Source organism: Vigna angularis, chromosome 8, assembly GCF_016808095.1.
Source record: "Vigna angularis cultivar LongXiaoDou No.4 chromosome 8, ASM1680809v1, whole genome shotgun sequence".
NCBI lineage: Eukaryota > Viridiplantae > Streptophyta > Magnoliopsida > Fabales > Fabaceae > Vigna > Vigna angularis.
In genome coordinates, this window is record NC_068977.1 from 24,572,402 (window position 1) to 24,599,148 (window position 26,747).

The window sequence follows — 26,747 nt, forward strand, 5'->3', positions numbered from 1 at the left end:
ACGAAAAGATGAAGGAGGACATAAGAAAAGAGATGACGCAGGAGATCACAAAGAAGGTTCGGGCAGAGTTGTATGATGAAGTTGCTGAAATGGTTGTGTGCTAGTTCCAGCAGCGTTATGAGGATTATGGCAATCGTTCTCCGCCATCTCCTGTAGCGGAACATGTTGTTCCCCATACAAGTAAACTTAATGATTTTTGTTTATTAATTTACTTTTTGTATAACCTAACATTTAATTTGACAAGTAGAAGCGGTAAAGGAAGTTGCTCAGCTCCCGGTGCCCTAGGGGACGACATGGATGACACTCGTCCATGTCAGTTATATATTCTCTCTGATACTGGGACCATGCTAGTGGCTCGTGGTTCAGTTTATGAGACAGCCACTATAGTGCATGGTGTACAGCTTGCAAAAGATGAGGTTCAGGTGACGGTGGATGAAGTTGTCATACCAGTGGTTGGTGATGTATCTGATCTCCCGGTAAACACTCGTACTACATACTTCTCAATTTTAATATTTACTTCTAATTGACGTTATAACATAACCATTTTTGCATGTAACAACAAATAGGTCAAGAGGGAAGTCCTAGACCGAAGAAGACTCATTTATCTGAGGACGACCCTCTTGGTGCGTTAGACGAGCTTGTTAAAATCATTTCAGATGCGCCGATTAATGTACATTGTGATTATACTACATTTGGAAGAGAAGCTCAGATCCCATCGTACTTGCATCATCAAGATGTTAGGGAGCTTGCGTCGGGGAGAGAAGAAATTAATATTACACTCGTTCAGCTCTGGATGATGTAAGTTTATGCGAACTTTTTTATATAATTATTTTTTATCAAGTTACTTATATCAGATTATTTCTTCATTTTAGGTATATGTTTCATGTTAGTAACAAGAAGGGGTTCAACGATGTACATGGGTTCATTGACCCCTCTATGACTCATGAAAGAAATAAATTTGATGATATCCAAACATACATCACCACTTGCTTTGGAATGGTAAAGGAGATATATTTTCTCCCTTATATAAATGGGTAAGTGAAATTTGTTAACTTTAAAGTAGATATATTTTCTCCCTTAAAGGACTGAAAATATATCAAGAAGGTAGAAATTCCTCTACAGAACATTATAGAAGTAGAAATCTTTGATTGCTGGGGTATGGACTTTGTTGGTCATTGCCTATGTCTCATTCACATGAGTAGTGGCTATAGATTAAGTGTCAAAATGGGTGGAGGCAACTATAATGTAGAAGGCTAATGCAAAACAAAATGTCATAAAATTCTTAAAGAAAAACATCTTTTCTAGATTTGGAAGCCACTTTTGCAACATGAAGCTTAAGCACTATCATGTCAAACATAAAAGTTGACACTGCGTACCATCCATAAACTAATGGTGAATTAGAAGTTTTCAAACAGAGAATTGAAGAGAATTATGGAAAAAATAGTTTCTAACTCCACAAATAGTCGAGTTAGAAGACAAATTTGTGGGCTCTCAAGGCCCTCAATTTTGATCTAAATAGTGTCGGTGAAAAGAGAAAGTTAAAGATGCATCATCTTGAAGAGATTAGATTACAAACATATTACTCCACAAGAATATACAAATCAAAGATGAAGGCCTATCATGACAAAAAGATTTTGAAACGTGAATTTAGGTCGAATGAATTGGTCCTTCTTTATAATTCTAGATTGGGATTGTATCCAAAAATTGAAATCCAAATGGTGTAGACCATGTATTGTCAAGACTATGAAACCATTTGGGGAAATTGAAATTGAAGATCTTGAGAAAAAATGAAATTGGACAGTGAATGGACAAATGTTAAAGAAATATCAAGGTGGTATTTTTTTCTAGATTCACCACAAAGACCCTATTGAAGGAATCATGAAAAGAATAGGTGTCGAGCTAAAGACGTTAAATAAGTGTTACTAAGAGGTAGCCTAACTTTAATTAGAATAATTAGTTTTTTTTTTTTATCATTTCATTGATTAAATGTTGCATTCATGAGTATAAGACATTTAGGATAATAAAAGGTTAGAACATTATTGAGGAATTAAGAGAAATATGATAGAAAAATCTAATAGAGAGTGAATTTTTAAACATGAAGCAAAGTATGTGGCTCAAGCGGTAGAATTGGCAGTTGAGCCACAACTCATTGATGAGTCACACTGATTTTAAAAATTTAAACCTTGCTAATTTACTCCTATATAAGCCATTTCATTTAAAACTCGCTACTCAACTCAGTCACTCCACTCACTCCCGTAAGATCTATCAATCCTTTAGAACGCTCATAACCTTCATTTTCTCACATTGTAAAAGTTCTTTCTCTTAACTTCTTCACTGCATTATTCAGTAACAACAAAACATTTCATTTCAATTTCATGTCAAACAAAGAACTATCGTAACACATTTTCAATGAAGGATTTTGCACATGAAATATAAAATATCTAAAATTTAAAGGTTTGTAAATGGTAGACTTTGACATGAAATTATAATTCATTCATGTTTGAAACTTTAATAGATTTTGGTCTATAAACTTTCAAAATGAATGGATTAGTTATTTGAATGCAATTACGTTAATGTTTTACATACCAAACGTGTTTCATAGTTGACATTGAACTAGAAACATGTCAAATAGTGTAAAAAACTCAAATGCTAGCGTGCAACACTTTTGACGTGCGAAAAAAGATTACCTTTCATTTATAAGTTTAGGGACCAAAATGTATCAAAGTTTCAAACAAGAATGAATTCTAATTTTCACTAGTACAATAAGAAGAAAAGGCACCGATTCTTTTTTATTATCGGCATCGGTTCTACAACCGAAGTATATGTGAGCGAGGTAAAAAGACCAGATTTTATGCCTCGGTCATGGACTGTGATAAAATCAGATATGAATATGCCTCGGTTCTTAGATAACCGAGGCAGTATCGTTTTTTTTTTGTCAGATGCAACCCGTTTCATTACGCAACCAGCATCCAGAAATTGTTTCAATCCTCAACAACCAGAAATTGTTCAGTTCTCAACAACCAGAAATTGTTCAGTTCTCAACAACCTCAGCAACCAGAAATTGTTTCAGTGGTGGAAGTCATTGTTTTTCAAACAACCGAAAAATCTTAATCCCAATCCAAGATCAAAACAGACCTAACATATGCCAAAATCTACAAAATCTCTTCATTGGGCTGGCCTCAATAACAATGCCAAAATCTACAAAATTTCACAGATCTAACATGGTTAAACTTCTACAACGAACAAGATATGAAGAAGAGGCAGACGAACAAGAGTAGATGGATGACGGTGGATCTGGGCGGTGGATGAAGATGAAGATATACAGGGGAAGAATGGCGGAGGCAGCAACGACGGAGGGCTCGCCGATCTGGAGCGGCTTGGCGATGGCGATCTGGACCGGTGGATCGAGAGCGACGGAGCCAGCAGCGGCGGAGGCAGCAATGACGGAGGGCTTGCCGATCTGGAGTGGCTTGGCGATGGCGATATGGACCGGTGGATCGAGAGCGACGGAGCCAGCAGCGGCGGAGGCAACAACGACGGAGGGCTCGCCGATTTGGAGTGGCTTGGCGATCTAGAGCGGCTTGGAGATGGCGATCTGGAGCAGCGGATGCAGTAGTGGCGGAGGTAGCAGTGGAGGAGGCATCAGCGGAGGAGGCTACAGCGGCGGAGGCTACAGTTGTGACAGAGGGGAAGAATGGGAGAGAACGGAGGGGAAGAATGGGAGAGCACGGAGGGAGAAGAAGTGAGAGCACTGAGGGAAGAATGGGAGAGCACGTAGGGAGAAGAAGTGAGAGCACAAGGGAAAAAGAAGATGTTGGGCCGTGGAAATGAAGAAGATCAGAGAAATGAAAGGGTGTATAGGCATCGATTGTTGGGCAACCCGAGGCCATAGAACCTTTCGCACATGTGTATAGGCATCGGTTGTTTGGAAACCCGAGACCATAGAACCTTTTCATAAAGTTGTCAGACAAAAAAGCAGAGTATAGGTCTCTGGTGTTCTTCTAACCGAGGCAATATCATTATTCTGTCTCGGGTTAAGATGTAATCGAGGTATATAGTCTTTTACGTTTCAGGTTTTGCATAACCGAAGCGTACATGGCGTGTTAGATTCCACTTTTTTTACTAGTGTTTGCATATGGACTAAACATATTTAACCTTTTTTTTAATGAGTTGTGTAGGATTTGCTCAAATTTTATCCAATCAAATTTGCTAACACCCTTAATTTATTAATGTACAATTAATATTTAAATATGAAAAAAATCTAAATAAAACTTTAAAAGGCAAATTGTAATCTTACATAATACATTGCAATAGTATTGTATATCCCTAAAATACCATAAAAAAGTACTTATTCTAAATTCCTAAACAACTTTGATAAAAATTAGTTTGGAACATCTTTCAAGATTTTTATCTTATAGTCCAATATGTTAGTTATTGTACAATAAATTTATGAGCTTTAGAATTTTAATTAAAAATATAATTTGGTTAATCAGTATACTGAATTTTTATTGTATCGCAACACACCAGATGAACGCGTCAACAATCTCACGAATTTGGCATCAAGAACTTTAAAATTTTGTTCTTTAGTATAGTTTGGTTTTTTCACACCGCCTCCTTTTGTTATATTGAAGGAAGCTCCATTTTCAAAAATATCCCTTATCGAATGAAAGTTCCATGTACCTCCACTTTTATCACTACTCTTTCTCCATGTCACCTACACGTAATAAATAATTAACATTAATAAAATCTCAATATTATATATATTTATATATATAAACAAATACTTAATTGATTGGTAATAAGTTGGATATCAAATACTTCAAGCAAAATTTTTAAAATATATTACCTCTTTATTTCCTATGATTGGTGCCATAAAGAGGTTAGCTTCACTTTTAAGACTAGGTTCCATGCTTCCACCAATAGCATATTGAAGCCATCCTTGATAAAAATTATTGGCTACATGTGCATATCCATGACGAATCCTAGAAATTTATTTGTTTATCAATAAGAGAAAATAGAATTGTTTATTATTTCATGTATTTTTAATTATTTAGTATAAAAATACTTATTTACCTTGGCATACGTTGATTGCAATTAGGACCAAAATGATTGTACACCACTATAACCTTCATATTCTTGTCTCTCAGATATCCATCATCATGTCCAAGAAGCATAACCTTATCTTGGTTTTTGAACCAATTATTGGAGATAGTCACTTCAGTAGAACCTCGTGTTACGTCAAGCAAACCATCTTGACAATCATTAAGTGTATTATGGTCAATCCAAATCTTTGAAGCAGTAACCAATCTTATTGCATCTCCATCTACATGACCTATAGGAATAACCTTTCCTTCAGGCCCCATCACGATCCCATGGGCTTGAGGTTTGCAATGGTGAACTCGAATGTCGTGGATAATTATGTTGGTGGCCTGTAATCAAATAAGCACAGTTACATACATATTAGTAAATCATGAAAATCATTTTATTAATTTTTATTATTGTCACAAGCTTAATTAATGGCAAGTGTTAATTACCTTAAAGATCATTAAGCATGCATTATGAGCGATGTGGACATTAACACCTCGACCATCAATGGTGGTAAAACTACTAATGAGAAGAGGTTTCTCTAGTTTAATTTGCATGTCCTTTTGGAATGTGATCCACACATTACCTTGAATAACAGAAGTTCCATACCTCAAGGTGTTGGGCTTGGGATTTATAGGATCATCACTAGAGTCAGTAACTTTATAATAAATGAGGTCATTCCCAATGTTCTTTATCATCTTGCCAGCATAACCCATAGAACATGTGGCTAATTGATAACGATGTCTCCTCCACTCAGGATTTTTTCTCCAACATTGATCATTAACATTCCTTTTCAAACCATTTATCCTTGATTGATTTGCAAAAGTAAGTTTTGGAAGGAGAAAGAAAATCAAAAGAGGCAAAAACAAGTATTGAGGTTTAAGAAAGGCCATTGTGAAGAATACTTGTTCTTAAGCAAAACCAAGATAAGATAGATAGAAGAAAAAGATAATGGTGGTTTTATAGTATCTCTTCTTTTTGTATGAAGTTGTGGTGTAAGAAAGTATTATATATGAGAAAAAACTGTTATTGTGTTAGTTTAAGTTATTTTTTCAAGCTATGATAAAGCGGGATACTTCACCAAAAGAAGCTATGAATAGAAATAAGTGAGTAGAAAAGTTTAAGTAGTTTTACATCTTAACCTCTTACCTAAATATATGCATTAACTATAAAAGCCAATCTACAAAATTTTAATAATATTGTTTTCCATGGCTGAAATTTAATTTAAAATTTATTAAATACTGATTTAAATTTAATATCACAGTGTATTGAATATCAATGTCATAAATGGATATTGTAATTAGCATTAACTATTAGAGTTACAACTACAACAAAAACTATAAATTTTAAAAATAAAAGTTTTAGAGTCATCATCATAATTTATTTTGCACAACTATAGAAACACCATAAAGATAAAGTTTGGCCAATGCGTTCCTTGCAAAATTTCGAGCAACTTTCATACATAAAGTGTCTCAATCCGGGTTTCCTATCAAGTTATAAGCATTTCAAGATTTATGGTATAAAAGTGTTACATGAAAATTTGTTTAAGACTGATATACACTTTAAGCATTTTAACCACAGATATATCATTATAAGATTTTAGATCAATGTATCTCTCTCACTAAATTCAAGCTTCTTGTTAGAATTGAAAGAGCTACAATATTTCCAACAAAAAAAATAACATTATAGTAGCATAAAGCATCATATTGGAAAATTCGAAACTTAAAAAAGGTTATTATACAAGTAAGCAATCAACACGGATGGGAAATGGTGGCATACCTCCTAGCTGATGGTATCGGAGGGGGTATTTTTCGAAGAGTATAGCTCAGCGGAATTAAAACTCAGAGAGTAGAAAGCGTGTTCGATCACAATTAAAATTAATTTGGTCCTTTTAGTAAAAATAATTTTCTTTCAGAAAATTAATCAAACAGTTGATATACGTAAAATAAAATGAGTGTAGGGAATAAGAAGATCAACACAAAATTTTTATCCTGGTTCGAATCAAAAGATTCTACGTCTAGTCGTTAATCACTATAAATAGTGATTAACCTTTTTCACTAAAAATCGTTTAACAGATTACAAGATAATGAATAGGAATAAAATGAAAAGAACCACTCTACCAACTTGAAGAGAACCGCTCCAGCAATCGACCAACGATTCACAAGCTTCTCCTTTCACAAGACCAGGCAGAGCACCTTGCTAACTTGAAGAGAGTCTGCTCCGACTATCGACACACGATACGCGAGCCTCTCCTTTCACAAGACCAAGCAAGGGAACAATGAACAAAAAGCTCTCTAAGAACGTTCCTCTGATACATAGTGTTCTAAGCTTTCTCAGTTCAAAAAACGTTACCTTCTGATTTCTCCAAATCAAATTATATAGCCAAGTACACTGAGTTCCAAAGGTCAGCTCTCAATTGCCATGAATAATCGATTATTGTAAGTGATAATCGATTATTCAAGTCCGTTACAGGTTTTCAAAAATGTGATAATCGATTATATGAAGTGATAATCGATTATTCAAGTATGACTTGTGATAATCGATTATTGCTTAACCATAATCGATTATACTAGTAAAAATTACAATGTTTAACATTTTCCTACTACATTCAAAATCTACAAGTTGCTTTTTTAAATATTTTCCTACTACAAACAAAATCTATAAGTTGCAGCATCATCAAAACACATCTTCAGGTTTTACCAATACTCCTTATTGGTAACAATCTCCCCATTTTTGATGATGATCAAAAACTCTCTTTTTAAAAGCAACTCAGGTTTACCTGCAACATATATAAACTAATGGACAACCACAGAGTTAGCAGTACCTGTACAATTAAAAAACTATTTTTTTCTTTAATCCTCCCCTTATATTTCTTCTCCCCCTTTTTGATCATAAGCAAAAAGAATAATGTAATAACCTCCCCCGTAATATGAGCTCCCCCTCAAAAATTGAATATATGCACAAAATGAAAGCTCATTATATTAAGAATAGAAAGGAATTACATGAAATTCATAAAGATTAAGAAACTAAATACCATAAAGAAAATAACATAACAATCAAACTTAGAGGCCTAAAAACCTAGAATTCAGGACTAGGAGAACGTTCAGGAGGTGGGATATTAAGATGACCCTCGATGTTAGATAGGCGAACATCAAGATCAAGAAATTGATCAACCATGTACTCATCAACAGATCGCTGCCACTCATAAATCTCCTCAAAGTGAGTCTTTTGTGCAAGACTCATATCCTCCAACTGTTTAGATAACCTTGCAAAATGTTCTTCCATAGAAGTTGAGGAAGAGGAGGGTATGTTGGATGGTTCAGCATCAGACGGAGCAGCAGCACTTAATGGGTCAGCCATATGAATATCCATGCCATCATCTTCATCTACATCAGGATGGTCATCATCTTTGTGAATAAGGACTCTGCCTCTAGTAATGAATCCCATTTGACGAAAGGTAGTATCTCCAATTTCTGATCCCACAGCTTCAATAGTTTGAACGAGTTCTCCTTCAACAGGTACACCTTTGAATTCTAAAATCCTAGAAATAAGAAGAGCATAGGGAAATTGATATGAATGGGATTTCTTGGCTTTTACCATTGTGTCAGCAATGAGAGCAGGCCAGTCGATGTGTATGTGATTTAGAATCCCATACAACAGAAGTAAATCCTGCTCAGAGCATTGAGCATGGTTTGTTGCTCTAGGACATAAAATCCAAACAATCAAGTAGTGGATCATCCTTTCTTCAACTTTAAAACCTCCAACCAGTAATTGCCTTCTATTTGTTTGCCGTTCAGGATGACGCAGGAAGGATTGAAAAGTCATCATCCTGTTGAAATCTTCAAGTCCTAAATGGACTTTGACAGCATCATCCCAGATGGGAAGTTGAGCAACATTTGTCCAAACGTCATCATCTAAAATGATGCGTACTCCCTTGACCTTAGTAGATATTATCCCATCTCGATAGCGCAAGTTGAAGTAGAAGACTCTTATAAGATCAGGATAAATGCATCCTTTTTGTTCTAACAGATACGTTAACCCCTGCTCAACAAAAGTGTTTGGAAATTGAAAGCCATAGAAGCGGAAAAAGTCAAGACGAATAAACTTTACCGCCATGATCTTCCTTTCTTGCCAGGAATTAACAAATTCTGCATGTTTCCCTGGATCTGATATCCATCCATCTATGTTTGCAAGACGTGGTTGAGAAGAAGAGGAGGCTCCAGCTGTTCTGCGACGGTGCCTTCTTGAGTGAGCCATGGAGGAAGAATGGGAAAATGAGATTTTGAGAAGGTAAAGAGAAATGAAGAAGATTTGAGCTCTAGATTTGATTTCAGCAGTATTTAGGTGCAAAGGAGTGTGTAATAATCGATTATGGGGGGCTATTTATAAGAAAAATGGAAAAGTTAGCCGTTTATGGCCGTTTATAGCCGTTATGGGATGCTCCAACGACTCTTTTTTTTGAAACTGTCAGTGCGATAATCGATTATGGCTCGTGATAATCGATTATCCGTTCAATAATTACTGCCCAGAATTGCATGATAATCGATTATGCATAATGATAATCGATTATCTGCTCAAGATTTTCCAGAATTGAATTTTAAACATGAATAATCGATTATAACTTAGTGATAATCGATTATGAAGCGTTAAGTTTACGAAAAATGCAAAAATTTGCATAGATTTTGATTCTAAGATATGTCTAACACTCCTAACTCTCTTCTAAGCTCAAAAAATCTATCTTTAGGTAGAGCCTTGGTAAAGATATCAGCTAATTGATGTAAGGTATCAACATATTCAATTTGACAATCCCCCTTTTGAATATGATCTCTTAAGAAATGGTGCCTAATTTCTATATGCTTAGTTCTTGAATGCATTATGGGGTTCTTGGTCAAATTTATCGCACTAGTATTGTCACATTTTAGAGGAATTTTGTCAAGGAAGATATCAAAATCTTCCAATTGTTGTTTCATCCACAAAATTTGGGCACAACAGTTTCCAGCTGCAATATATTCAGCTTCGGTGGTAGACAAAGCTACACATGCTTGTTTCTTTGAGTTCCATGACACTAAAGAACATCCCAAGAAATGACAGGTTCCACTAGTACTTTTTCTATCAATTTTACAACCACCATAATCTGCATCAGAGTATCCTATTAAACTAGGTGAGGCATCAGAGGGATACCAAAGTCCAAATGAAGTAGTTCCCTTAAGATATTTTAGAATTCTCTTAACTGCAGTCAAATGAGATTCTTTAGGATTGGCTTGGTATCTAGCACATACACAAACACTTTGCATAATATCTGGTCTACTAGCAGTTAAGTATAGCAAGGATCCTATCATGCCTCTAAACATGGTTTCATTCACTCCTTTTCCAATTTCATCCTTATCTAAATAACATGAAGTACCCATGGGTGTACTAGCTTCCTTGCAGCTATCCATACCAAATTTCCTAAGAATTTCTCTACAGTATTTAGTTTGGGAGATGAATGTTCCACCATTCATTTGTTTTATCTGTAGTCCTAAGAAAAAGTTTAACTCACCCATCACGGACATCTCGAATTCACCTTGCATTATTTTTGTAAACTCTTCACACAAAGAATCATCAGTTGACCCAAAAATGATATCATCTACATAAACTTGCACGATTAAAATGTGTTTTCCTACTTTCTTAATGAATAAGGTTGAATCAACCTTTCCTCTAGAAAATTCATTTTCAATTAAAAAGGTACTAAGTCTTTCATACCAAGACCTAGGTGCTTGTTTAAGACCATAAATGGCCTTTTTCAACTTGTAAACATGATCAGGAAATTTAAAATCTTCAAAGCCAGGAGGTTGACTAACATACACTTCTTCTTTTATAAAACCATTTAAGAAAGCACTTTTTACATCCATTTGATATAGTTTAAATTTCATCAAAGATGCATATGCAAGTAATAATCTAATTGCTTCTAACCTGGCTACCGGTGCATACGTTTCATCATAATCTATACCTTCCTCTTGACAGTATCCCTTAGCAACTAGCCTTGCTTTATTCTTTGTGATGTTTCCATCCTCATCAAGCTTGTTCCTGAATACCCATTTTGTTCCTATGACTTGGAATTCTTCTTGTTTTGGAATAAGTTCCCAAACTTCATTCCTTTCAAATTGATTTAGCTCTTCTTGCATAGCAATGCACCACTTGTCATCTTGAAGAGCTTCATTTATATTTTTAGGTTCTACCTGAGACACAAAAGCAACAGTTAGACAAAAATTATTTAAATTATGTCTAGTAGTTACCCCTTTTGATATATCTCCTATGATGTTGTCCAAAGATAGTCCTCTTGGTTGTTGATAGCTTTTGGAATCAATGACTTGGGGTGTTTCTTGAAGCTCCAGAGGATAATTTTCATTTAGATACATCTCCTCAAGGGCTTCTCTTAAGTAATCCTCATCACCTGCAATGAGTCTATTTGACTCAAGAGGATTTACCTCAAGGTCTACAATCTCATCAAAAACAACATGCATTGATTCTTCAATTATCAGTGTTCTTCTATTGAACACTCTATAAGCTTTGTTAGTCAAAGAATATCCTAGAAAAATTGCTTCATCAGATTTTGCATCAAATTTTCCAAGATTATCTTTTCCATTATTTAAGACAAAGCATTTGCATCCAAAAATTTTCAAATGAGATATATTTGGTTTTCTACCATTCAACAGTTCATATGGAGTTAATTTTAGAATTGGCCTAATCAGCATCCTATTTAACACATAACAAGCAGTACTTACTGCATCAGCCCAAAAGTATTTTGGCACATTAGATTCATTCATAAGCGTTCTAGCTAATTCTTCTAATGATCTATTTTTCCTTTCAACAACACCATTCTGTTGGGGAGTTCTAGGTGCAGAAAAATTATGTGCAATGCCAAATTCTTCACAAAATTTTCCAAACGATTCATTTTCAAATTCACCACCATGATCACTTCTCAAAGTTTTGATTTTCAAATCTTTTTCATTTTGAATACGTTTAGCAAAAGTTTTAAATGCTTTGAAAGCTTCACTTTTCAGAGTTAAAAAGAAAGTCCAAGTAAATCTAGAGTAATCATCAACAATTACAAGAGCATAGTAGTTTCCACCAAAACTTTTAATTCTAGATGGACCAAACAAGTCCATATGCAAAAGTTCTAAAGGTTTTGATGTTGAAATCATGCTTTTAGATGAAAATGAAGATTTGGTTTGTTTACCCTTTTGACATGCAGAACAAAGTTTATCTTTCTCAAATTTTAGTTTAGGCAAACCAATCACAAGATCCTTAGAGATTAATTTATTTAAGTGTTGCATGTGAATATGTGCAGCTCTTTTATGCCATAGCCATGGATTGTCTTCTTTAGCAACTAAGCATGTTATACTATGACTAGATGCACTCTCAATATCAATCAAATATATGTTATTATGCCTAACACCTTGCAAAGCAATTTCAGCAGAATTTTTATAATAAACAGTACCTTTGTCGCATAGTTGGCTTATGCTTAGAAGATTATGTTTGAGGCCTTCAACGTATAAGACGTCTTTTATTGTCAAAGTGTTTCCTCCTCCAATGTTTCCAGTACCCATTATTCTGCCTTTGTTGTTATCCCCATACGTTACAAATCCTTGCTTCTTTTTCTCAAAAGAGATGAATCTTTTCTTATCACCAGTCATGTGTCTTGAGCAACCACTGTCAAGATACCACAGTGACTTCTTGGACTTATATTGATCCTACAAAACAAGTTAGCAAGAGTTTTAGGTCCCCAATCTAATTATGGGTCCTTGGGGTTAGTTCATGAGAGTATAAATCATTTCACAACTTTAACCCATGCATATTTACCATTTGGAATAACAAAATGTTTAATGTTGCATTTGTTTGATGTGTGTCCATGCTTCATACAGTAAAAACAACAAGCATTACTTACTTTGTTTTTAACAAAAGTCCCTTTTTCAATCCAAACTCTACGAGTTCTTCTTACTTTGGACTTATTTATTTGATGCATATTTTTATTTTCAATATTGCTTCTATTTAGGTTTGTCTTAGCAGGTGAATTTGTCTTGGTTGCCTTTGCAAGTAAGTTTTCAAGTATGTCAATATCAAACATATGACTCTTACAAGACAAGCATTCAACAGGTTCAACAGTAGCATTTGCATCAGATAATTATGTTTCTAAAGTACTAAATTTATTTCTTAAGACAACTTCATCATCAAGCAACTTTTCATAATTCAATTTTAATTCATTGTGCTCTTTCTTAAGTTTTTTATGTGCAGCATCAAGTTTTTCAGATTCAACCAACAATCAAAGAAGGCCTTTTGCAAGTCTAATTCACTAGATTCAAAGCTGGAATCACTTACTTGTCTTCCAGTATCTTCTGAGTCAGCCATTAGACAAATATTGGCTTCTTCATCTGAATCACTTGAGCTTGTTGAGCTAGATGCATTGTCTTCCCAAGCTATGTATGCTTTCTTTTTCTTTTGAAATTTTCTTTCCTTCTTGTCTTCACTTTTCTTGCTTTTTGGACACTCAGATTTTACGTGCCCTCTTTCTCCACAACCGAAGCACTTTACGTTTGATGGAGATTCTTGACTTTCTTTCCTATCTTTGTGAAACTTGTCCTTTCCCTTTGCTTTCATGAACTTTGCAAATTTCTTTATCATCAAGCTCATGTTTTCTTCATCATCAGAATCATCTTCTTCGATCCTCTTAGAGCTTTTTCCTTTAGATATTTCAGACTTGAAAGCTAGAGTTTTCCTTTTGCCTTGATCCTCTTCAGCAGTCAATCTCCTCAGCTCAAGTTCATGCTCACGGAGCTTTCCAAACAAGATTGCCATTGACATTTGAGTAAGATTTTGAGACTCCGAGATGGCAGTCACCTTTGGTTGCCAAGACCTGTCCAGAGATTTCAAAATTTTCACATTAAGTTCATCAGTATCAAAAGTCTTACCCAACCCTGTTAAATGATTCACAATATGAGTGAATCGTTTTTGAACGTCAGAGATCGTTTCTCCAGGTTGCATTCTGAACATCTCATATTCCTGAATGAGAGTGTTCTTCCTAGCGCGCTTCACGTCCTCTGTTCCTTCATGAGTGACTCTGAGGACTTCCCACATCTCCTATGCCTGTCTTACACACTGAAATTCTATAAAATTCATCAAGTACAACAGCAGATGAAATTATATTGCGAGCTTTAATATCAAACTGAGCTCGTCTATTTTCTTCAACAGTCCAATTAAAATAAGGTTTTTCAGTCTCTACACCATCAACAGTATTCATAGGAATATAAGGGCCATTTTGTACAGCTTCCCAGATACCTCTATCAACAGACCCCATAAAAATCTCCATTCTCACTTTCCAAAAAGCATAGTTATCACCAGTAAACAATGGAGGTCTGTTAATGGAAGCACCCTCAGCATATACATGGTTTTGATTGTGACCGGCCATTTTCGCAAATTTTGAAAAACTATCAAAGCAAGTTCTGATACTAATTGATGGTATCGGAGGGGGTATTTTTCGAAGAGTATAGCGCAGCAAAATTAAAACTCAGAGAGTAGAAAGCGTGTTCGATCACAATTAAAATTAATTTGGTCCTTTTAGTAAAAATAATTTTCTTTCAGAAAATTAATCAAACAGTTGATATACGTAAAATAAAATGAGTGTAGGGAATAAGAAGATCAACACATAATTTTTATCCTGGTTCGAATCAAAAGATTCTACGTCCAGTCGTTAATCACTATAAATAGTGGTTAACCTTTTTCACTAAAAATCGTTTAACAGATTACAAGATAATGAATAGGAATAAAATGAAAAGAACCACTCTACCAACTTGAAGAGAACAGCTCCAACAATCGACCAACGATTCACAAGCTTCTCCTTTCACAAGACCAGGCAGAGCACCTTGCTAACTTGAAGAGAGTCTTCTCCAACTATCGACACACGATACGCGAGCCTCTCCTTTCACAAGACCAAGCAAGGGAACAATGAACAAAAAGCTCTCTAAGAACGTTCCTCTGATACACAGTGTTCTAAGCTTTCTCAGTTCAAAAAACGTTACCTTCTGATTTCTCCAAATCAAATTATATAGCCAAGTACACTGAGTGCCAAAGGTCAGCTCTCAACTGCCATGAATAATCGATTATTGTAAGTGATAATCGATTATTCAAGTCCGTTACAGGTTTTCAAAAATGTGATAATCGATTATATGAAGTGATAATCGATTATTCAAGTATGACTTGTGATAATCGATTATTGCTTAACCATAGCCGATTATACTAGTAAAAATTACAATGTTTAACATTTTCCTACTACATTCAAAATCTACAAGTTGCTTTTTTAAATATTTTCCTACTACATCCAAAATCTATAAGTTGCAGAATCATCAAAACACATCTTCAAGTTTTACCAATACTCCTTATTGGTAACACTAGCAATAGCCAAGCACAGTCAAGTTGTGGTCATCTGTAGAAGATGAGCCTGGACTCTCTCTCTCTGTCTTGGGTCATCTTGGGCCATCATGGAGCTTCTAGTAGGGTAGGAATAATTTAGGCCTTGTATTTCAGGCAAAGTAGCTAGGATTAATTTGGGCTTTGTATTAGGAGCCAAGTGTAGGATTTAATTTAGGCCTTATATTTTGGGCCAAGTAGTATAGGTTTTTTTGACCACTTGAGCCAACAAAGATCAAGACCCAATGTTGACCAAAAGTGGATGTCTATGAGCTTAGGTTGACCTTGTGGTCAAAGTTTTACCTAGTTTGGTGGATAAGGGTGACTGGGATGTCCCAAGTAAGAGTGGTCATGTGTCATGCTCACATTGGAGAGGTTTTCTCATAGTAAGTGGTCATATATGTCACTCTAAGACTGAAGAGGATTCTTCATGGGTAATGACCACATGTCCTCCTCCTATTAGAAAAAAATTTTGCTTTTTGTCTCCAAGTTAGGTCAAGGTAGTGTTTTTAGGGTTCTACTTCTACATTTTGGAGACACCCTTAGCCTATAAATAGAGTTGTTTTCCACCCTTGTATTTCCACTTTGAGAATAATAATAAAATGCTGCCAAAATGTTGAGCCATTATATCAATCTCTAAAGTCAAGGCTAGAGCATTATTCTATGTTGCCTCATCTAGCCACCTTCTTCTAGAGTTGGCCTAATCTCTCTAAAGATACCATTAAACAACATCCCATCATCACCAAATCACCAAAATCATGAGTCTTACCCTTATCCTCCATTGCTTCCGCACCTTCATCCTCATCATAACATTTCTTCTAGTTTTGGTCTAACCTAGCTTAAGGAGGTTGCTATCACTTTCCTAATGTTGTTATAGTTCCAGTAAGTGCATAAGACAGTATTGAGACCAAGATGGTTGATCTTACCAGCTACATAGTGGAATCTTCTACTAATGTCTTAAATAAACATTTCACACACCAGCAAGTTCACACATCATAAATCTGGAAACCATATAGCATGTCCACACACCAGTTCAAGAAAACCTGAATAAAATAAAATCAAATACGTGATAAAATCAAGCAAAACCAAAACGTAAAACCCATCATAAAACCCCACATAAATTAGAGAAATAAACCAATAGACATTGTATTCATTTACTTGATTAATTAACTTTTCGCAAAGGGTTTATGCTTTCCATTTGTGCTTCTTGGTCTAGTTCATGAAAGTCGTTCGTTAAGCTTGTTCGTGAAGGGTCATGCTCAAGCTGGTTCAGGAATGGGTCTGCTTTTAGTTCATAAGGACCTAGTTCAAAAAGAGCCTGGTCTGGTTAGTGAAGTGGCCTACTACAACTCTAATGGTTGGTAAATAATGAGGGGAGGGCAACTTTCGTGGTTAGTGAAAGGTGAGGGCGACTTTGGTGGTTTCTGTCAATGTATTTTGTAAAAATGCACATTAAAATTAGTCATTATTTTCTATTTTTTTAGTAGTAAAAATATCGTAACTATGAGAAATATATATATATATATATATATATATATATATATATATATATATATATATATATATATATATATATATATATATATATATATATATATATATATATATATATATATATATATTGTTGAATGGTTATGACATGAATATACATTCATGTCCTAACAAAATTGAGTTTGATACATTAAAACTCTCACATTAAATGTCATGATTAAAAAGAAATTTGACGGAAATAGAGATGAGGAAAAAACATATTGTCATTCTATTAAAGTGTCATGATATTTATCAATAATATCAAGATTTAAAAGATTGGTTATCGATAAACTAGATGCAAAAGACTTGATGCAAATAGTAGAAAATGTAAAAACCATTTTTTATATTTAATTGATTCTCCACAGTAGAAGATAATTGATGAAATATTTTCAAAATTTACGACAAAGTTAAAAAATTTGAAAATTGGACTAGAGGATTTTTATCACAAATATAACAATATGGATTGTTATACTAATTAAATATAACATATAATTAAAATTAAATGTATTACATATATTAAACAAGGTATATAATTAATATTAAATGTTGAGTTTGTCTTAACTTAAGAAATAATGTTTTAGTTTTTATATATTGGATTTCTATATCATATTGACTTTATTATTTCTAAATTAAAATTGGGTTTGTTAAATTACGGTATGGCCTCCTATTGGAGACCTACTCGATACTCGAAATGTACAAAACAATCAAAAATATCGATCCAAACATTTAAGGTATCAACCTTGGACCAGTTGGAGTCCTTGAAGATACAACAAAGTCTTATCATTCAACCTACAACCACTACAAGAAAAAGGGTTATTATCCACCGATAATTACATACGGATTTTGATTCGTATATAACATAAATATTACATACGGATATTATATACGGATTCTATAAAAAGTGTTATATACGGATTTTACATACGGATTTTATATACAGATATATCCATATATAAAATCCGTATGTACTTTTCGTGCGTGATGGCGGGAGAGTTTTTTATGAATAACATCCGTATGTAAATGTTATAATCTGTACTCGTAAGTAAAAGCAAGTATTGTCTTACTGGAAATTAATTATTTTAAAAAAAATTGAAATTATATTTCATTAATTCGAAGCTGGTTTGGTAGAACACTCACTCGAGGTGTGTTCTCTCAAATCTCTCTCAAGCCCTAACTCTACACTCTCAGATCCCTCTGCAACCCTAACTTTAACTCTCCACTCTCCTTCTCTATTTTCACTTTCATATACAGAACCACTTCCGAATCTTAGAGTTTCATCCTCCTCTTCACTTTTCCTTCATTTTTAACCGATTAAAACCACTTTTCTACTAATTAAAACCCTTTCTGCCGTTTGTTCTTCGATTTCCACCAATTAAACCTCCATTTGCGCCGTTTCAACACTTTTGTACCGATCAATCTTGTGTTTGAACCGATTAATCGGTTCATTTTAAGTTTCTCCCCATTTTTAGGGTTCCTTCGGTCCAGATTAGGGTACTTCCTCCATTTTGGAGTTTTCCCCCAATCCTTCTGGCTTCTATTCATTTGTTTAGGGTTTTTTAACATTTTCTTCCAATCATTCTCCGTTTCGCGCTCGATCTCGAGTCCGTCTAATTATTTCGCTGTGTTTGCTCATCAAGGAAGCTTCGAAGGAGTTCGAGTCGAGTCTGCGTCGCTCTTTTGGTCATCTCCTCGGAGGCTCTTCCGTCAAGTGGCCGCAAAATCAATCACACCCGACGGCGTTTCGGCGCTACTACTCTTTTGAAACCCAAAGAAGAGGCTGGATTGAAGACTGAAGGTGCTGTTGGGATTGTTTTTGAACCAAAACCAGGAAGTGGTGACAAAATCTGCTGCGGAGATTCTAAACGATCAACATAGAAAGTGAGCAGTCTTCTTGTGTTCTTGTTTCATTTCAAATCGTTCTGAGATTTAATGGTTTTTCATTTTGATTTTTTTTAAAAATTTTCCGTCTTTTATTTTATTTCGGCTCCTGTATGTAGTTTTTTAGATCATGAAAGTTGCTTTCATGAAGAGGCAACAATTATCAGCGGAGCATTAGATCTCACGGAGAAGATAGCTACTGTTGGCTTGGAGAAAGGCATTATGATAGTTCTATCTCTTGCCATCTATATGTTACAAAGAATTTGACAGTTGTCATTTCTTTAAAGACTACCTACATCAGAATATATGAATGGCGTGAAATTTGCTCCTGATATACCTAGAAAAGTGAATATACTGTGCCAATGAGACAATTTATGCCCCTAAATGTATGATATTTTGGCTGTGTTTAAAGCTGTAGATCATGAGTGCCCAAGTTAGGAGAGCATGTTTTTCTGGCAAAGAAGTAACTATCATATGATTTTTCGAATTTTAAATCTAAATTTGTATGTATGGTCATTGCTTCATCATCCATGCCAGTTCCTTTGCTTAGCAACTGGACATGTTCTGAAGAGCTTTAGCTGGGTTCTCTTTATTGTTTTACGGTAACAATCCCAGTAATAGTAGTCTATGGATGTTATAATTTACCCACTCTTTCAGACAATCCTCTGTTTCAGTTTCAAGATAAATCCTAACCGAGATATATCTATTATATTGGCTTGATTTTATAATAGAAAACATTTCTACATCATTATGCAGACTGCTGAGGAGGCCATGACACCAATTGAATCTACATTTTCCTTGGATGTGGCTTCCAAATTGGACTGGTGTGTTTTTTTCTATTGGCTTTTCTGGTCAGATCGATGTAGCAATCTCAGAGGCATAGTTATTTGCAACCAAATTATTATGGAATGTGGACTACTTGATATAAAGCAATTAATTATGAAAGAAAATTAAATCTTTTTTCTAAGATATAAAGTAAAGGTTTCTAAGATATATACGTTAATAAAAAATGTTTTTATATTTTAGAGGATATTATCTTTTACAACAGTATGTGTATGGCTCCTTTCTTCTAATCACTAATGCTAATGTTGTGTTGGATTGTATTTTTAAAACTGCTATTGAATCATTTCAATCGTCATGTTTCTATTTTTCTTTTCATTTTAGCTGCATGTTCTTTTATTTTATAGCTTTTCTTTCTTGATCTGTTTTCTTTTTCTTGTATTGAATGCCCCATCATCTTGCTCTCTTTGTTTGTGCTGGTACTAAATTTTTTCAATTGTAGCTACCTTTTCTATTTTATTTGAAATTTTAAAATTTCTCATACTTATTATTAGAATTATTATACTAATCCATGTTCATCTAATCAAACTCAATTAATTTATTATTACAATTTAGGAGTTAATTTATTATTACACTTTACTTTTTATATTCAATTATTATTGTTCACTTTTAGGAGTTAATTTCTTATTACAATTTACTATACATTTTTTATAACAAGATAAATTATCTTTATTTTTCTTATAAACCTTGCAGTTTTAACTATAATATTATAACTCTTTCTATAACTTGGTTTCTCATTATCACTTTGATAGGTCATTTCATTGGATTTAACACTAGCTATTAAATTATTCATTAATACAAGAGTTGAAGATTCTCGATTTGGGGTTTAGAGCCACCACTTTGATGATAAATGGCTAGTTGGTGGAGCTTCAAATATTGGTGGAGCAATTCCTAGACAGTTTTTCACCGATAGGCAATTGTATAAGTAGTTTAGTTTACTACTATGTAAAGGACAATCAGTTATTATTTGATAATTTGATACTATTTTCTGTAATTTGGCAGTTGTGTTTGACATTTATCAAATATATAAAACTTCTAATTATTGGATGCAGAAATGGGATTATTTAATTTTTTTTATAAAGTCATAAAGTTATATACGGATATTTCCGTATGTAACTACATATGAATTTTTCAGATAAATTATATATAAATAAATTCGTATATAACTTATATAAGTTATATACGGATATATCCGTATATAACTTAACTACGTCAGTTTTATATATGGATTTTGATCCGTATGTAAGCTGTATGTAACCAAGTGTTATATACGGATTTTGAGTCTTATATACGGATTTTGGCTGTATGTAATTTAATTTTTTTTTGTAGTGAACAAGGACTAGGAGGAGCGTGAATCATCAAGGTGACTATGGGAAGAATAACAGACTAACATTAACAATGTAGCACATTATGCCTCCACAATCATCACAAGAAACCTTCGACATGTGTAACTCATGAGAAGATGGTGGGTTTCTACTTATTCACCGGTTATAACTCAACAATTAATCCTTGTGATTGAAGCTTGGCTTGGTCGGAGACATTATCCACTACAGGAAAAGCATTATTTTCTGAAGGAATAATACCGACGGCCTATGAGGGCCTTCGATAAAGTTGACTTACTGAAGGATGTACCGACGGTCATGTAAGTGATTAATTACCGAAGGTTTTTTAAGTTTACCGGAGGCTCCATAGGCTGTCGGTATATTAATCGACCTAATGAAATGCAAATTTGGGATTTCCCTCTCTATTCTCCCAATTTTTGTTTCCGCAGAACCTCTCCCCCAAATTTTTCTCTCTCACTTCAGAACTGCAGTTTAACCCATTTGTTGCTGCAATTGGTGTGTGGACGTTAGGATAATGACGGTAAGGAGGGTGGTGGTTGACGAAATTAATTGTTCCGAGGGGGCTGGTCGAGGGTGGTGGTTGGTGTTGCGACTTGACGACGGTTGATGAGTCAATATTTTGTTCACTTCACTTAGTTTATTGTGCTAGAATTAATTGGGGAATTGTGCTTAATTGTCCAGTATTTTCCCATTTTTACTAATTGTGCTTAATTTGACCAAAAATTCTAATTTTAATTAATTTAGATTATTTGAGCAAATTATTTGCATTATTAATTGCAGGGAAAATGTTGGAAATACAATTTGGAACATTTAGAGGTCAAAAGAAAATGCCACATCAATATACTTTAAACTAAAATGAGTGAGGAGGTGTGGATTTAAATTATGGGAGTGCACACAGAGATGGGCTTGATTGGAGAGGCTTCTTTTTAAATGAAGAAGGTGTGCTGGATGAATGCAGGGGGCGCGCTGTCCAGCGAGGCCCACCACGGTCCAAGAGAAAGGGGCCTTCATTTTGGTGTGCAACGCTGAGGAGAGGGCTGATGTTGGTAGCACACGGACAGCAGGTCCAAAAGGTGTGTGCTTGGAGAGAATGGGAGGTGCACACGGAAGAAATCAGAGGCTGCTGGCTGGAAGAAAGAGAGCAAGCACACACGGTCCAGCTGATCCAGCAGCTTCACGTCCAAGCAGTCCAGCAGTGTGCGTTTGAAGACAATAGGCTTCACGGGAATGAGGAGAGGAAGCAATGGGCTAGATTCATTTGGAGAGGTGCACACGTAATGGATGAGCAACGGTCCAGCAGAAGAAATGTGTGTCACGGCTGGAAGCATGTGGTGGCAGAGGGAGAAGCACACCCGGCCCACACTTGGCTGCACGCGTCCAGCAAATTGAAGCAAAGGCCTAATCCAGTCTTCATTTCATCACGCATCCAGCAGATGGGGGTGCAGCAAAAGAAGACAGCTGCTGGCATAGGGGGGCCCATGGACAAATGAAATTGGGAGCATCCAGCACTCATGTTAGTCCAACATCCAACATTCACACAATCCAGTAGCTGACGCGTCCAGCAAGCACGAGGGGTGGCATCCAGCAGCTTGAGTGTCACGGCCTGATTCTGGAAGCTCCATCCGCAAGCTTGGAGGGGTGCACACGGAAATAACTTCAGCGTCCAGATTTGGTAGTATGAGAGGCGGTCCAGCTAGGCATGGGGCACGTGGAGGTAGGTCTAGAAGTTTGGAGAAAAAGAGATTAAAGAAGCTCAGCTATAGCCACCAAGAGGAAGGAGCTGGCTGGAACGTTGTTTTTAGACATAGGATACATCCAGAATATAGGAAAAAGCACATTTCATTTTTCTTTCTTTTGGAAGCAACGGTGCATTGATGGACGGTGATGTCCAGTAGATTTAATTTTCTTTCTTGTAGAAAGGGGAGCCACCGAGAGTTGGGACGTGTGGAAGCCGCCAACGAGAATCATCTTTCATTTTATTCTAGCAGCCATCCAATGGAGAGCACCGTTTTGTATTTTTTTTTTTAAAGTTAAAGCAGCATGCATACATTTGGCTGGAGGTCACACTCATTTTCTTTGGGTTTTTGGCTTTGAACATTATTTTCAATGGGATGAATGAAGAGCTTATGTTAATTTTTTTTTGCTGATTTCTCATTGTCATATCATTTTGGTTTTGTGTTGATTAAAGCTTTGGCTGTTAAACGTTCTTTGTTTGGGAAGCTTCTAGCTCTAGGGTTTTATTTAATTGGAAAGAAGGAATCGGTAACAGCAGCACACACGCTCATTTGTATTTTTTTTAGAAAAGCATTTTCTTTTTTTTATTTGTCTTTTATTTTGCTTTAGCTGTAAAAAAAGTCTCTTTCCATTGTGTTGATGTTAGAATCGGTGGTGATTTTTGTTTTACAATTTCCAAGCTTTATGTGCATTTAATTTGTTAGTTCAAATTGCAATTTAAGAGCATTGATGTGCTTTGTCATTTATTTCTTGCATCTTAATTAGTTCAACATCTTGCTTAGGACCATTCAATTTACTGTTTTCATGCTGTTTTGTTCTGTTCAGCCTTTCTTACCTGCATTTCAATTTCCACCTTTGGCTTAGAGACCGTTCGGTCTCAATGTAGAACCGTTCGAACATCTGTAGGAGCGTTCGGTCTTCATGCTTTGTCCATTTAATTCAATGTTTTCAATTATGTTTGGTTGTATTTAATTTCCAGTTTTAATTTAGTTCATTTCGAATCACAAAAACTCTTTCAACCCCCCCCCACTACGTGTTAGACCTAAGACTCGAACCACATTTGGTCCTTGAGAGACGACCTAGGAGTCACTTCCTAGTCTATACTGCATTAATTTTGCAATCAACTTTTGTGGGAGGTGCGACCCTCTCATCAACGGTGTTCTGGCGACCTCACCACGATGTGCTCTGAAGTTAAAGGAACTTGGTCAACGGACTTCGTTGGAGGGGTCACTGTGGGCTTCTATCGGTGTCGTGCTCTACAAAGGTTGCCATCGTCTAGGGCTATCTTGGTTGAGGTAAGTTGTGCGTTTAAAAATTTGTTCTGAGTTTAATTGTTCTTCAATCTGTTTGATGTTCTTGTGGCAGCAGTGTGTGTTGATGTTCTTCAATCTGTTTGATTTCTATTTTATTCCCCTAGAATGCTTTGTAAGTGATCACTGGTTGTATTGATTTTATTGTTCCTTTGTCTCTTGGGTGGTACTTGAACTTAAAGGGGGAAGATCCGTGAAGTACTAAGGAATTGGCCTGAGAAGAACATCCAAGTCATAGTTGTAACTGATGGAGAACGAATCCTGGGTCTTGGTGATCTTGGTTGTCAGGTAAATTCCATTATACCTGTTTACATTTATTATTTATGAGTTATATTGAATCACAAAATCTGATGTTATAATCTCTGCTTTACTGTATTCTTAGGGAATGGGAATACCGATGGGAAACTTTCTTTATATACAGCACTTGGAGGAGTTCGCCCATCAGCTGTAAGTATATTTGATCACACTGTTAACCTATAAGTTATGACTGTCATAAACATATAATCATCTGTTTCTTTGTCTGAAGATCTTAACCTTTTTTTTCGGACATTACAAATTGTTGTGCATATTGTAACTTTTGTTTCTTAGTAATCCTGTAATGTTATGTTTTTCAGTGTTTGCCTATTACCATTGATGTGGGTACAAACAATGAGCAATTGCTGAATGATGAATTATACATTGGGCTAAAGCAAAGACGTGCAACTGGGCAGGTTCGTGATTTATTTTCCTTGCTCAATTATGTGAAATTAGTAATTTTTAATTTCAGGCATCCTAATTTCCTATTATGCTAAGTACCTACTCTGTTTCAACTTCTTTGGTTCCAGGAGTACGCCAAGCTTATGCACGAATTTATGACAGCACTCAAGCAAACTTATGGAGAAAAAGTCCTAATTCAGGTATTAACAAGTGTTTCAAGAGACAATATTTCTTGGCATATTATACTGTAGTCTTTGCTAGTTTCGTTTTTCTGATTTCTATACCTGTTTTGTCATGTATTTAGTTTGAAGACTTTGCAAACCACAATGCTTTTGATCTGCTTGAGAAATATAGGTCAACACATCTGGTCTTTAATGATGATATTCAGGTAAGAAATTTTTGTTCACTAATGAATTCAGGTACTTACCTATACTTATAACCTATAACCAGCCCTGATATTGTGTCTACTGTGTTCTATGGAACAACATCGGTTGTCCTTGCTGGATTAGTTGCAGCTCTGAAATTGGTTGGTGGTAATTTAACTGATCACAGATTCTTGTTTCTTGGTGCTGGAGAGGTGAATGTGTACAATTTTGGGCTCACGTTCCTTATTGGTCATAGATAAAGATTGGCCTGTTTTTATCCTTCTGGCTTAATTGCATTGTCTTGCGGTTGCAGGCTGGCACTGGAATAACAGAGCTCATAGCACTTGAAACATCAAAACAGGTTTGTTAGCTGCTTTTAGTGTTGTGTTTTTTTTTCCTGTGGCGGATGGTCAGAATGTTGAAATGTGAACAATGCATGAAATTTAGTTATTGAGAAACTACATTTGTTTATGCAGACAAATGCTCCACTGGAGGAAGTGCACAAGAATATTTGGTTGGTGGACTCAAAGGTTGTCTAAAACCCAATTTAGCCCCACCTGTTCGAAGTAGATTCTCATCTTCCATTTCATTAATCTTTTGTTTAAACTTTAATAGGGATTGATTGTTAGCTCCCGCAAAGATTCACTCCAACATTTCAAGTAGCCCTGGGCTCATGAGCATGAACCTGTTAACAATCTTTTAGATGCTTTTAATGTATGATTGTTTATCTTTTAGAAGGAAATTACCGAAGGCTTTTGGCCCTCGGTAATTACCGAAGGCTTTTGGCCCTCGGTAATTACCGAAGGGCAGAAGCCCTCGGTAAATGTTAGCGACAAGGGATTTACCGAAGGCTCTTTGACCATCGATAAGCCTTCGGTAATTACCTTCTACCGACGGTTTTGGGCGGTTTCCGAGGGCTTCTGGCCTTCGGTAATGCCCTTCTTTTTTGTAGTGATCCCTCCATCTTGGGACATTTGTACTCTTTTAGTCAATAATCAAAGTCCTTACAAGTAATCTCATAATCCCACATTCATAAATAATTATTTTTTTTATATTACCTAAAATTCAGTCACAAATTTAATGAAATAATTTTTTTTGTTAAAAATATTATTTTTACAAAAAATAACTGCCAAATGATTAATTTCATAAAAATAATAGTGCTTTATAAAACATTTATATTATTTAATTTAATTATACTTTCATTGTTATTTTATAGTGAAAGATAATGTTATTATATACACATTAGAGATAAATAAATTTACATTATAGTTTACAATATAAACACATCACACAATCGTCATTTTAGAATATGTTATACAATATAGTTTATTTTTTAAAAATTTATTTTTAATTATTTTATCTTCAAAAAATAAAATCATGAAATTTATGAATCATAAAAGTTTCATAAATTGGTTTTTCGTTTAATTTTTTAAAATATAAAAATAAACTGTCTTCTTACAAAAGTTTTAACTTTTGAATATTTTATGAAATATAGGTTGTTCTATTTAAATTAAATATATTTT

The 26,747-nt window shown here is 35.1% G+C and overlaps 1 protein-coding gene and 3 long non-coding RNA genes across 4 annotated transcripts; 3 read left to right on the top strand and 1 right to left on the bottom strand.

Annotated features, from left to right (window-relative positions):
* Window positions 1-3,165: 3,165 nt before the first annotated feature.
* LOC108344199 (pectate lyase 1) lies at window positions 3,166-5,867 on the bottom strand. The gene is made up of 6 exons (XM_052867873.1): window positions 5,535-5,867; window positions 5,074-5,429; window positions 4,847-4,982; window positions 4,525-4,714; window positions 3,324-3,751; window positions 3,166-3,198 (listed from the first exon to the last, which is right to left on the bottom strand). The coding sequence occupies exons 1-6, from the start codon at window positions 5,799-5,801 to the stop codon at window positions 3,166-3,168; spliced, it is 1,410 nt and encodes a 469-aa protein (XP_052723833.1). The 5' UTR covers window positions 5,802-5,867.
* Window positions 5,868-18,134: 12,267 nt separating this feature from the next.
* On the top strand, window positions 18,135-20,768 carry LOC128193559 (uncharacterized). Its single transcript, XR_008244878.1, has 3 exons — window positions 18,135-18,936; window positions 19,056-19,760; window positions 20,529-20,768. It is a non-coding gene; the product is annotated as an uncharacterized LOC128193559 (long non-coding RNA).
* Window positions 20,769-24,277: 3,509 nt separating this feature from the next.
* Window positions 24,278-25,041, top strand: LOC128193616 (uncharacterized). Its single transcript, XR_008244968.1, has 4 exons — window positions 24,278-24,451; window positions 24,546-24,610; window positions 24,778-24,873; window positions 24,988-25,041. It is a non-coding gene; the product is annotated as an uncharacterized LOC128193616 (long non-coding RNA).
* Window positions 25,042-25,337: 296 nt separating this feature from the next.
* LOC128193647 (uncharacterized) lies at window positions 25,338-25,938 on the top strand. Its single transcript, XR_008245064.1, has 4 exons — window positions 25,338-25,436; window positions 25,538-25,585; window positions 25,701-25,754; window positions 25,840-25,938. It is a non-coding gene; the product is annotated as an uncharacterized LOC128193647 (long non-coding RNA).
* Window positions 25,939-26,747: the final 809 nt, after the last annotated feature.